Source organism: Zingiber officinale, chromosome 8B (genome assembly GCF_018446385.1).
Source record: "Zingiber officinale cultivar Zhangliang chromosome 8B, Zo_v1.1, whole genome shotgun sequence".
NCBI classification, from domain to species: Eukaryota; Viridiplantae; Streptophyta; class Magnoliopsida; order Zingiberales; family Zingiberaceae; genus Zingiber; species Zingiber officinale.
Genome location: NC_056001.1, coordinates 60,795,561 through 60,809,065, shown reverse-complemented (window position 1 = coordinate 60,809,065; position 13,505 = coordinate 60,795,561). Strand labels below are relative to the sequence as shown.

General features: G+C 37.9%; 2 protein-coding genes across 2 annotated transcripts; one reads left to right on the top strand and one right to left on the bottom strand.

Moving 5' to 3' along the window:
- Window positions 1-593: 593 nt before the first annotated feature.
- Window positions 594-2,229, top strand: LOC122015939 (leucine-rich repeat extensin-like protein 4). The gene has a single exon (XM_042573048.1). The coding sequence runs from the start codon at window positions 778-780 to the stop codon at window positions 2,029-2,031; it is 1,254 nt and encodes a 417-aa protein (XP_042428982.1). The 5' UTR covers window positions 594-777; the 3' UTR covers window positions 2,032-2,229.
- A 9,041-nt stretch (window positions 2,230-11,270) lies between these two features.
- LOC122013881 (exopolygalacturonase-like) lies at window positions 11,271-13,301 on the bottom strand. Its single transcript, XM_042570093.1, has 4 exons — window positions 13,164-13,301; window positions 12,778-13,083; window positions 11,583-12,101; window positions 11,271-11,507 (listed from the first exon to the last, which is right to left on the bottom strand). The coding sequence occupies exons 1-4, from the start codon at window positions 13,299-13,301 to the stop codon at window positions 11,271-11,273; spliced, it is 1,200 nt and encodes a 399-aa protein (XP_042426027.1).
- Between the last annotated feature and the right edge of the window lie 204 nt (window positions 13,302-13,505).

Below are 13,505 nucleotides of genomic sequence, written 5' to 3'. Positions count from 1 at the left end.
ACCTTCTTTTGGTCCATGGTAAGGTGTCACACGTCCTCCATCATCTAACAGGTCCTGACACTTGACATTTTCTTACATCGATCAGTCTCCAGAGGTACGCACGGTCATATAAAAAGGGAGGTTCTCTCCCTTGAGAAGGTACGCTCTTTTGCACATTCGCACTTGTCTTCTACGATTCTTTTTCCTTCGTACACTATTTTTCCAGAGAAAAAGTACCTGACTTGAGCATCGGAGGGCTTGCGCCGGGAACTTTTTTCCTGATATTTGATCTCTAACATTTCATATGCTTGTCTGAGTGTGCGCAAAACTTAAAATACCGAAATATCGACTCAGGGACCGCCGTTCATCAACACCACGTGAGGATCCATTCTCTTGATCACGTACAATAAGAGTATCATAAGCATCTCCCCATCAACACCAATAACAACTGATCCGGCTTTACTAACAATTTAAATTAAAGGATATTTTCTAAATTCCTTCACAAATACTACGACAGTCAATACTCGAAGAACAATAAAATAGTCAAAGCTAGAGAAGAGAACCACACAGTTTGGGACCTTCCATGTCGTCTCACCATCATCATCACTCAACTAGTGAACAAGGCATGCTCAAAAAGCATTTTCTCACTTTGCAGGAGCTCCACAAATCGTGAGACTATGGAACATCATTCATACATGCCCTCGTGGGAACCAGTTACAAGGCACTTCGAGATAACAGAAGCAGCCACTGATTGATTTGCTCATAAGATGATCAGAAGGATCTCTTGTGAAGTCGTGCATGCATTGCTTGTCGAGGAGAAGAAGCAGGATAATGAAGCAAGCATTTCTTCTACTTCTTGCCTTCTTCCTCTTCTCCTCGAGGGCCTCAGCTTTCGATCTTAGCAGTCGAGGTGGATTTGGTTTCTGGTTCAACGGAGAAGGCGGCGCCGCCGCCGTCCCAGCAACCAGCCGAGAATACAGAGCTCTGCAGGCTTGGAAGCGGGCGATCATGGAGGATCCGTCGGCAATCTTGAGCTCTTGGGTCGGCCCCGACGTTTGCTCCTATGGAGGTGTGGTTTGCTCCCAGGACCCTGAGGGCATCTCCCCCTTCCCTGTTGTCGCAGGCATAGACCTCAACCATGGCGGCCTCCGGGGCGCCCTGGTCGAGGACCTCTCCCTCCTCGCCCATCTCTCTTTCCTCCATCTGAACAGCAACAGGTTGTCAGGCACCGTCCCTGATTCCTTCAGGGAGCTCTTGTACCTCGTAGAGCTGGATCTGAGTAACAATCAGTTCTCCGGCGGCTTCCCCATTCCCACCCTCCACATCCCCGGCCTCCTCTACCTTGACCTCAGGTTCAACAGCTTCTCCGGTGAAGTCCCGGACGAGCTGTTTGTCAAGGAACTGGATGCCATTTTCCTTAACAACAACCAGTTCGGAGGACAGATCCCCATGAACCTCTGGGCCTCCCCTGCTTCCGTGATCACACTGGCCAACAACAACTTCTCCGGCTCCATCCCTGCCAGCTTCGGCTACATGGGCTCCGGGCTCAGGGAGGTTCTGCTCCTCAACAACAAGCTCACAGGTTGCGTTCCTGAGGGAATCGGCTTCCTCGCTGACATCGAAGTCTTGGACGTGAGCTTTAACTCGCTCGCTGGCCACGTTCCCAGCTCGATGTCATGCCTGTCCGACCTCGAGGTGCTTAACGTGGCGCATAATATGCTCTCGGGGGAGCTGCCGGAGCTGGTCTGCGACCTGAGGAGCCTCCTGAACCTAACTGTCTCCTACAACTTCTTCACTGGGTTCAGCCGCGACTGCGACGGGCTGTTCTTCAGGAACGTGGGATTTGATTTCTCCGGCAACTGCATACCGGAGAGGAACATGCAGAGGCCTCCGATCGAGTGCATGGGAATTCCCAGGGGAGGGCTCAGCTGCCTAAGGATACCGTCGGCGAAGGAGACAGCTTGCTCTGGGGCCGCGAACGTGGGGCAGAGCGGTCGCTGGATGCCGGGAATGCCCTTCACTTCGCCCATTCCATTTCCTCCTCGGCCATGAGCTTTGCCTGATTGCTCTGCTGCACATAGGCAAACAATTTGCATAAACAACAACAATAAATATTTTTATATGACAATGAAAAATTGGTGGGGGCAAAAACAAAAATTACAGTGTTTTACGCAACCGCGAGAGTGACTTTCAATATTATTCATCTCGGCCATGAGTGTTTGACGGCAGCTTTTCTTTTAAAATCGGGAGAGGGACGGTAAGGAATGTTGAGAGAGCGTAATCATATTTTTAATATAATAGGCCTAGAGTCGATTCTGTAAAATACCTATCAACTCCCTAAGTTATTATTGAACATAATTTATCTCCATAATAAGAAATCATCTTAGAGGAATCGTCGAGATAATGATTTTATCTTTTACTGTCAGTATTATTCATCTTGCCGCCCCCATGGATAGGCACAATAGATACCTATATGAGTCCTTATTTCAATTGGAATAATTTCAAAAGGATAAAAAAAAAAAAAAAGTTGTTGTATGACATTTTTATATTTATTATCTATATTCTATCATGATATCGAGGATAATATCATTTGGGATGAATGATAATCTTTTTGACTCCAATCGTATTCATCTCGCTTATCTATTTTCACAATTCTAAAAATATATCCTACTCCTTCTTTCTATAACAATCTCAAAAATTTTATTTTGTCCATTTAAAAATTTACTGCTATCCATTTATATTATGATAATTGCAGGGATGACCGATTCAATTGCATAAAAAATTTTTATCGATCATTAAGATAAATCGAAAAATACTGATCAATTCAGAAGCCCAGCATTTTTTGATAATGCCCTCATTTAGAAGAAAAATTCTCGTACAAATACGATATAACTTGAGTTCAAATCCTAAATGTTTGGAAAACAACTTAAATATCTTATCATAGCATCTTAACCCAGAGACATTTATATTATGAATCTAAAGAGCATGAGGTTTATAAAATTAATTTTAATTTACATTGATTGGAAGTTTTCTATATTAATCGGTCAATTTTAGACACTACAAAAAAAACAAGTTTACTGACGGAAATATCCGTTGGCCTTCCGTCGCTACATGGTCATACCGACGGAATAATTTTCGTTGGTAGAATATCCGCCGGCCAGCATTCCGGACCGAAAACATAATTCTGTCGGTATTTTATACCTACAGAAATTTAGTTTCTGTCGGTAATTATACCGACGGAAATTAAACTCCGTCGGTATTGTTTCAACATTACACCTCACCACATAATAGGAAACTCCCGACGGAACTTAAACGTTCTGTCGGGAAATTGCAATAATACCGACGGAAAAAGCGTTTCCGTCGGTATTCCCGTCGGTGACCTATCGAAATTAAGTTTCGATAATTACCGACGGAACGATTTCCGTCGGTATTCTGACGGGATATCAAAAAAAATTTGACAGATTCATTCCATTTACACGTTATTCCCATATTCATTTTCCAAATATATAAACAAACCATCACAATCGATGGTTTCATACAATACACACAACAAATACAATCTACATCAAATATAATCCACACACATATATCTATCATATGATAATCACAAACTAATAAAATCCACAAAAAATCATATTCCATACAATCCATAGCTAACCAAATCTACAGAATATATATTCCACACATATCCATATCTAAAATCGAGTTTACATAATACATACCGAACTAAAATGTAGTCCAAATAATACAAGAACGCGAAGTCATAAAGAAAATCCTGTAAAAAAGCAAATACAAAATGAGGTATAAATAAACAGTTTGCATATATATGTATTAAGAATTTTATATGAAATAATACCTGAACAAAAGTGAGCAAATGATGTAGTGAAGAGCCAATATGTAAATAGGACTGAACGTGACTCCTGAAACATATAGTAATAAAACCTTTAGAAATAAACATGTTATAATATCAAAACAGGCTCACGTTCTATATAATAAATAAAAAACTAAAGTGTAGCTGAACAAACCTCAAAAAAGCTAACGATCATCGTCTGATGGATCTTGAGTCTTCTGTGACTCAGAACCCTGTGATGCCTGGGGTGAAAGAAGCCACGATCGCCCGCATTTGGGCCATGAGATCTTCATTACTCTTGTCACGTTCAACTCTCTTCTTCTCCTCATCAGCTCTCCATTGATCCATATCAGCCATCCTCAGATTCATTGATTTCAGTTGAGACCACAGTTCTTGATTTTCAAGTCTTAAAGACTGCATCTCACTAGAAGAAGAGGAACTAGCACGACCTACTAGATTCCTCAAACGATCAAATGTCACTTTGGCCTGAGAGCCAAGGCCGTAGAGGGTGGAGTTTTTTTGTCCTTCCACCGACAACATCATAATAAATCTCATTTAGATCGTCGGTGGATAAAGACTGTGACTCTCCACCCTCTGCTGATGGTTGAGATGCCTGAGCCACCCTTTCTGTCATTTGTTGTTGTATAAAAAATAATATAATATCCAATTTGATCTGTATTACTAATTACTAATCAAGATAGAAATGAGCAAATGTAATAAAGTTAATTATCTTACATGTAGAGCTTGAGATCGAAAATCAACAAATGATCCATCCTTCTTCTTGTGGGTCTTCAGAAAAATCTCCATACATGTAGGCTGTCGGGCAAACTCACGTTCCTACATTCAAAAAATTAGGGAAAAAATTAGTATGCTCAACAATACAAGGTTGGCAATAAATACAAAATTTGTTACAAAGTATAATTTTAAATTATACCCACCAGATCCATGGTATGCTCAACAATACATCTGGATCCAGATGTATGCCGAGCGGTTCCGGTGCTTGGGCCACCTGGCTTTGTATTCCTATTTTCTTTTGCCTTTTTGGCATTAGCTTGCCACCTTTCTGCAGCCCAGGTGGTCGTCCATGCACTCCATATCGCCTCCAAAACATACGCAGGCCTAGTGTCCTTCTTTCTCATATAATACATATGATCTCTGTAGAGTTTGACACAGTAAGTATTCCATGTAGCTTTAAATTGGTCTTCTTGCCCGTCCACCCATGTATATCTTTTCTGTAATTATAAGTTAAACATTTAGTTAATTGATAACTATATTATAGAATGTGAATTAAATATATTAAATTTATTTACCATAAATTCATTATAATAAAATAGCTTCATCTCCTGGTCTACATGCCTACATATAGTACCAGACGTGCTAACTCGTTCCTTGAGTTTTGCAGTGATATATGTGGCAACTCTGTGCCCATCTAGAGTGAACCTGCACAAAATAATATTAAGTTATGAGAAGTATATTATAACTAATGTTATATATAAACTTGAATAATTAATAAGACAATATACTTACGAGTCCCTGACAACGGTACGGACCTTGTGGCCACTGGGTGCCACAGGCTGCTGCTCTGCCATGATAATATCTGTAAAATAACATTGCAACACATCATAATAAGGTCTAAAAACCTGATAATATAAATACAAAACATTATGGAAACATTACTTACCGACGAAAATAATAATGTTAATATTTAAGCATTATTACATTAACAGTTTTTATGTCCTCATTGCTAGATGAGCTTAGTTCAACTTCATCCTCACTGTTGGACATCTCCCAATCATCTATCTCTTCGTAAATGTCATTAGCATCTACAAGTAATTGAGAAGTAGATTGGTGTTGTAAATCAACTGAATGTATCTCCACTTCATCATTCTGAAATGCATCATGGTTTTGAGCAGTGATTATATTCGGCATCTCTATGGCCGAGCGAGGCTTGATTCGACAAACAGACAACCATTCACTAGATCTTCTTCTCTTCATAGGGTATTCAAGATAGAAAACTTGACCCGCAATTGTATTCCGAAAATAAAAGGCTTAAACTTGTTGAATCTTTTATTTGCATTAACTTCAACTAAATTATAATTTGGATGAATTCTAGTACCTATTCTTGGGGTTGGATCATACCATGAATATTTGAACAACACACACCTCTTTATTGGTAATGCAGGATATTCAATCTCTATGATTTCGTCAAGTCTACCATAGTAATCAAATTCAGTGTTATTGTTGTCCACAGATCCTTTGATGCAAGCACCAGAATTATAAGTTAATCTCCGTGAATCTCGTTGTGCCACGTGGAATTTAAGACCATTAACATAGTAACCAGAATACATCTTTATTTTATGAAGGGGTCCTGATGCAATATTCATTATCCTATCATCTTGCACATTTGATATTTTACGGTCTTTCACCTATAAAAATAAGTAACATTTCTTAGTACACTTCTTAATAAACATGAACTCAAAAATTTCATAAATTTTCTAACTTACATATATTTGAAACCACAATGCAAATTCGGTCTCTAACTTTGTAACTACCTCACTTGCACCAATTGATGGGTTTTGTAGATATAATTGTTGTTCGCATAAGCTGAGAAAATAAGTAATTATATTAAAATTGGGATATCAAGCAAAATAATTAAACGAAAAGGATAAATGTTTGATTTAAGAAGTTTACTTACTTTATGTATGGTTTGACCTCTTCACAATTTAAGAGGATATATGTTCTTGCAGCATGATATTCTTCTTCGGTTAACCATCTAGCAAGCGATGCACCCATTAACTTACTAGGAAACTTAAAAATAGAAAGCATCGATGGATCTATCGGCTGACAACCATCATCGGGATTTCTAGGACACTTGCGATGTCTTGTTTGCACACTATCAACAAAATAATATGAGTATAAAGAAAATGCTTCTTCTACTAGATAAGCATTGCATATTGACCCTTCAACTCTTGCTTTGTTACGAACATTATTTTTTAATTTCCTCAAAAACCGTTCAAATGGATACATCCATCTGTACTACATAGGACCTGCTATTTGTGCCTTGTATGGTAAATGTACTGGTAGATGTTCCATTGAATCAAAAAAACTTGGTGGAAATATGTGCTCCAATTTACATAATATGAGTGGAATGACTATTTCTAGCCGAAGCATATCATCCATCGTAATACACCTTGTTGTCAAATCTCTAAAAAATAGACTCAATTCAGTGAGTGCTTGCCAAACATTTTGAGGAAGTAAGTCATGGAAAGCTACTGGAATAAGTTTTTCAATAAATACATGACAGTCATGACTTTTCATTCCAAACATCTTTAATCTATTCATATCCATGCATCGAGCCATATTTGAGGCATAACCATATGGAAATTTGATTTCTTTCAACCAATTACATAAAACTTGCTTGCTATCTTTGTCCAATGTATAATAAGCCTTTGGAAATCTATTAGTTATTTCATCTTGATGCAACTCTGGTCTATTGACTAGGTCTTTTAATTCCTCGCGTGATTTTGCAGTGTCTTTAGTTCTTCCAGGCACATTCATCACAGTGTTAAAGATATCATCGAAGAAATTTTTCTCAATATGCATAACATCTAAATTATGTCGAATAAGCAGATACTTTCAATACGATAACTCCCAAAAAATACTCCTTTTCTTCCAACCACACTTGCACATCCTAACAATATATTTATTTATCTCATCAGAACCAGATTGTGATACTGGTAGAAATCCATAACTATCAATTTGCTCAATGATTTGTTCACCTAAAGCATGGAGTGGAGGGGGTTTTCTGACTACAATATTTTTTAAGAAATTTTTCTTATTTCGCCTAAGAGAGTGATCAAGTGGTAAAAATTTACGGTGATTATCAAACCAAGACACCTTTCCACTGTAAGGTAATGAAAATGCATCAGAATCAGTCATGCAGTGTGGACATGCTAATTTACCAGTCGTGCTCCAACCCGACAACATTGAGTATGCTGAAAAATCACTGATCGTCCATAATAATGCAACATGCAATCTAAAATTAGTTTTGCTTGCAACATCATAAATCACCGACCCTACATTCCATAATTCATTTAACTCGACAATCAGAGGTTGTAAGAAAACATCTATCTTCTCTTTGGGATTGATTGGACCTTGAATAAGTACTGTAAGAAACATAAATTCATCTTTCATACACATCCATGGCAGTAAATTGTACGGTGTTAATATAACCGGCCAAGATGCATATTGTTGTCCTGACTGTCCAAATGGCTGAAATCCATCTGCAGAAAGTCCTAATATCACATTACGTGGTTCCATTGCAAAAGAAGGAAATGCAACATCTAGATGTTTCCATGCAGGTGAATCAGAAGGATGACACATTATACCTCCATCGTGCTCATGCTCATGATGTCATGTCATATGGCAAGCTGTAGCAGCAGATGCATACAAACGTTGAAGTCTAGCAGTTAACGGAAAATAATACATCACTTTCCAAGCTATTTTTTTCTTCTTCTGCCCTGGTATGCGAGTACCATGCTTATAACAAGGGTGTGTACAGATTTTGCATTCACGCAGATCATTGTCTTCATTCCAAAATATCATGCAATTATTTATACAACAATCAATCTTCTCCACAGGCAAACCTAAACCTCTGATCAATTTTTTTGTACTGTAAAAACTATCCGTCATTATGTTATCAGCAGGAAGCAATTCTGACATCAACTGACAAATGTCGTCGTAACATCTTTCTGAAAAATGATGTTCTGTTTTTATATTTAATAACCTTGTAGTAACTGATAATTGAGAATGACCAGAGGAAATGCCTTTCCACACTTCTCTTTCACTAGCCTTTAACATTTCATATAGTTGCTGATATTCAGGTGTTGGTGTTTTATCTATATTGGAATAATCAATTGCAACATTCATCGTATCATGAACCATTGAGTGCATTGCAATATCAATATTAATTAATGCTTTAGGTGCGGTAACAGTTGTCCTAGATGACAAACCATCAAAAGGTCCAATTGGTTCATATAAATAAGGCTCTATGTGACAGTACCAATTGTAGTAATTTGGCACAAAACCATTTCTACATATATGCATTTTTATAGTATCATCATCACGGAAAGCTCTATTTTGATATTTTTTATGATTACATGGACACCGTAACTCAGCACCATTCATACATTCAGGGTGACTTTTAGCAAAGTTCACAAACTGTTCAACTTCAGCAATAAAATCATCTTTGATAAATCCTTTTTCTAATCGATTATACATCCAAGCTTTGTTCATAGACATTTTCACCTAAAACTAATATATTGAGAACTAAAAATTAACATAGATTAAGATACTAACACAAAACAAACAAACGGACTATATTATGTTATAAATTAACATACTAACATAACATATTTCTAAATTTAATCATGTTAAATGACATACAGTATAATTTAGTAAATTTTACCTGAAGATGTGTAAGTCAACTGAAGAAGAGCAGCAAATGCTACTTGTTTACAAAATAAAAATAATTTAGCTAAAAAATTAAGACAAAAATAATTTTCAAGTTGCTCACGGCACCAGCAGCGGGCCGACACAGCCGCAGGCAAGCGCAAGCGGCCGCTGGCAGGCACAGAAGGCCGCAGCCGGCCGCTGGCGGGCGCAGAAGGCCTTAGGCGGCCGCCACCAGCCGCTGGCGGGCGCAGAAGCCGGCTGGCGACCGAAGGCGAACGCCGCCAACCGCTGGCGAGCGCAGAAACCCGCTGTGGGCGAGGAAGCCCACTGCGGGCATGCGCTGCCGCTTGTGGGCGCAGGCCTGCGGCAACTGCCGATCACCGGAAAAAAAAAAGGAAAAAAAAACAAAACCTAACCTACGATCGGGATCGGGAGAACGAAGAAGTTGTCGGCCGGCCGCGCGCGTGAGGGAAACAGCGAGGCTAGGGTTTTTTAGGGAGAGTTGTCGACGGAATTCGAATTCCGTCGGTAGACTTTATTTTTACCGACGGAATGAGTTATCCCATCGGTAAAAACAAAGTCTATCGACGGAATTCGGATTCCGTCGGTATTCCCGTCGGAAATGCTAGTTTTTTTTAGTGAGATTAAATTGGGTAATAAATCATTCAGAAATGATTTAAAAGTTTAATATTTTTAATAAAAAATCTTAAAAATCTATTAATAGTGTTGATTAGTGAGAAAATATTTAAAGTTTTTTAGTCTATCAATTAATTTTATTCCAAGTTCATTCGGAATGGAAAATTTGCATGTACTCCTCAATTACAATTTAAATTTTGTATGTAGTCCCGACTCAATAACTTATGGTAATCGTTGAAGCTTACTTGAAGACAGCTGAAGCATACAAGCTGCATGCATCTTTAAAACAACATGGGCTGACTCCAGAATCAATAACTTATTCAATACTTGAACGATTAGATAGTCGGTCTCACAATGTCGTGCGAGTTCGCAAACAAAGCCGAATTACTGGATGGGTTGTAAGCCCCCTGAGGTAGCAAAGAAGCCTGATTGCAGATGTATATATTTATTTGTTCACACCATATCAGGCATTCCTATGCTGATTTTATAACAATGTCTAAATTCCATTAGAAAAGATGAAAAATTTGTTTCTTCATTGTATACAATCACCTGATTGCATTGAAGATATCCATTTGGATATGGTTGCTGTACGATCAGATGGAAAGATGTCGATTATAATCATCATTTTGTATTCAAATACTGATTTTATTTTTGTTTATTAAACTTTTAGATTCTTGCAAAGTTCAATTATTAGAATTTGTTTTCTTTTGGATATATTGTCTTTATTAGCAAGTGTTATCTTGTGTGTGGTTTTTTTTTTTGGTCTAAGGGCCATTTTTGAAGTTCCAAATTCAGAATTTTATCTTGGTCAATATAACAATTATCAGACACATTATTGATCAATGGGGTTGAGGCATTTTATAAGGTTAAATTGATAAATTCTCCCTGATCAACAATATAAAAGTTTTAAAATTCCAAGTTCATGAAGATCCAACTGAGAACATTTCCTCAAACCAACTTAATTAAGCCACACAATAAAGCAAACCTGACTTTGTTTGGGTTCAATGCTTGCACAATCATCAAGAAGATATATAGGTTTATGATCTTATCAAGTTGAGAAAGGAAGCTTTGACGCAAAGTTGTTGTCGTGTCACCTTGATGTCACGGATTCGCTGAGTCTTGAAAATAACGTCTTACAAGGTAGGGTAAGGCTTTGCTTTTAGTATAACTAATAGATAATTGCATTATTCATCGCACATCACAAAATAATCAACTTGATTTTAAAATTTGATTCAAACATAGCATCGAGGACCAAAGCTTGACCTCAACAAATGCATACAGATTCTTGTTGTGTTATGGCCCATACAAACAATTTCGACACAATGGAATATGATAGATCTTGAGCTCGAGATCAAATGCATGGATTTGGCTTCACATTCTCATTTGATTTTCCCTGAACGTTGGCACAGGTTGATGTTGTCGTCTTGTTACCTCTTGCATCGCCGGTGTAATGTAAGTCGATATCATTTAGTATCACACCTTGACATGGAAACGAGCTACTACAAATGAACTTGATGGCTTCCGCCGAGGAAGAAGTTCCCTTGACATTTGTGAACTTGATATCGTAGATTTGAACACGAGATGGATCCTATAGCAAGCAAGATCAATAAAGGGAACTTATCGTTAATACACGAGCTAGCTTTGAACACCAATGTTTGCTTACCTTTTCGGTGCAAGAAACGTAGGGGCAATACTCTTGGTCTATTATGATGGGGTTGTAGACGTTGTTCATGGTGATGTCCTCGTAGGTAAAGTGGGCAGCCTTCAACAGAGTCGGAGAAGATTGCCATGTCTTGATTCGCAACCCATTGGTCGTGCCATTTAAGGTGCAATTCCTAACCGTCAAGCCAACGACATCGGTTTCGCCCGAGTTCTTACCGAGGCTCCCGACACTAATTCCATGGCCAGGGCCACAATGCACATTAGAGATGGTTAGGTTGGAGTTTCCTGGTCCAATGGAGATGCAATCATCCCCAGTGCCAATGGTGGCATCTGTAATGGTGACATTGGTGGAATCAGCAACATGAATGCCATCAGTGTTTGGGCTGTCTCCAGGGGCATTGATGGTCACAGACTCGATATCGAAATTCTCTGATGAAAAAATATGAATGTGGAACAGTTTGCTATCCAAAGAGGAAATGCTTTTGATCTTTGCATTCTTCACAAAACTGAACACCAATGACTGCGAATTGCAAAATGTATATACAGATTCATCAAAAGATACATTCATAAGATTAATTAGGATCGTAAACGAACCAAACCCAGCTAAACTTTATGTAGTTCAACCTTGTTTGATAAGCTAACCGAACCGAACAATGCCAAACCGAGCCTAAAATCAATTAAACCGTTGAAATGATTAGTTTGGCTTGAGTTTGATAGTGTTATCGAGTTCCTAATTCAAGCTTAATTTGTTTGAAGCTTTTGTATTTTTTAGTATGTTTACTTTTGTTTGTTATTTGTTTTGAAAGCTTCTTTGCTTAATTATAAGTTTGATAGAGTTTTGTTTGTAGATATTGTTCATGGATAATGAGGTCAGGAATATTAATGAGCTAAATATGTATTTAAATTTATCCATTAAGTTTAACAAGTTATTTAAAGCTATCTATTTAATTAACTTTATGTATATTGAACGAATATAAATAAATTCTTGTAAAATTAAATACTAAATTTACTCATGAACATTTGGCTCATTTAGAACCCTAAATAAGATGTTCTAGTACTATTATTATAAATAATTAATAATAATCAAGTTAATCCTGGTGAATTTTAATGAACATTAAAGAACCAAAATTATATTTGTAAATATAATATTGAACGATATTAAGAAACAAACTAAATAACAAGAAAAGCTTATATACCATTGGGAGAATCTTGCAACTCCATTTCTTTGGGCATTTATTGTAAGGCCATGCCGAAGATCCTTGTCCGTTGAATATTCCACCGCCCGATATCACTAGTCCATTTATGTATCGGAAGTCAACCCAATTTTTAGTGTAAGCATTGAGGTTGGTCGATGCAAGCAATTGCCCTCTCAAATCGATCGTCATGACACCTTTGCAAGGCCCTTTGAAGAGTAAAGGACCGACCAAATACGATCCTTTGGGGATTAGTATCGTTGGATTCCCTTCGACGACACAAGATACATCCCATGCCGCTTGAAAAGCCTACGATCATATGAAGAAGACAATTAAACATATATACTTAATTACGATCGAATAGTTTCAAAGGACATGATCAAAATCACCTTTGTGTCATCATTTTTGCCATTTCCTAGTGCTCCATGCTCCTTCACATTATAAACATTGCTCGATTGGGCAACACACGTAGCACACCATATCGAGAACAACAAGCTAATTGCAAGGATGGCATTGTTCGAATCCATTTGTTATGGGCCTTGGTAGCTAATATCTACTCCTATTGTTGATGGTCTATAATGATGTGTTCTATACATACAACAACTACTATTGATGCAAGTATAGAACACACACACAAAAAAAAGCTTTGATAACCTGAATTGCCTGACTTCTAATCATTTTATAGGCAAATCGAGTCAAAACTTTCTTTTATGTTTGTGGTTAGTAGAATT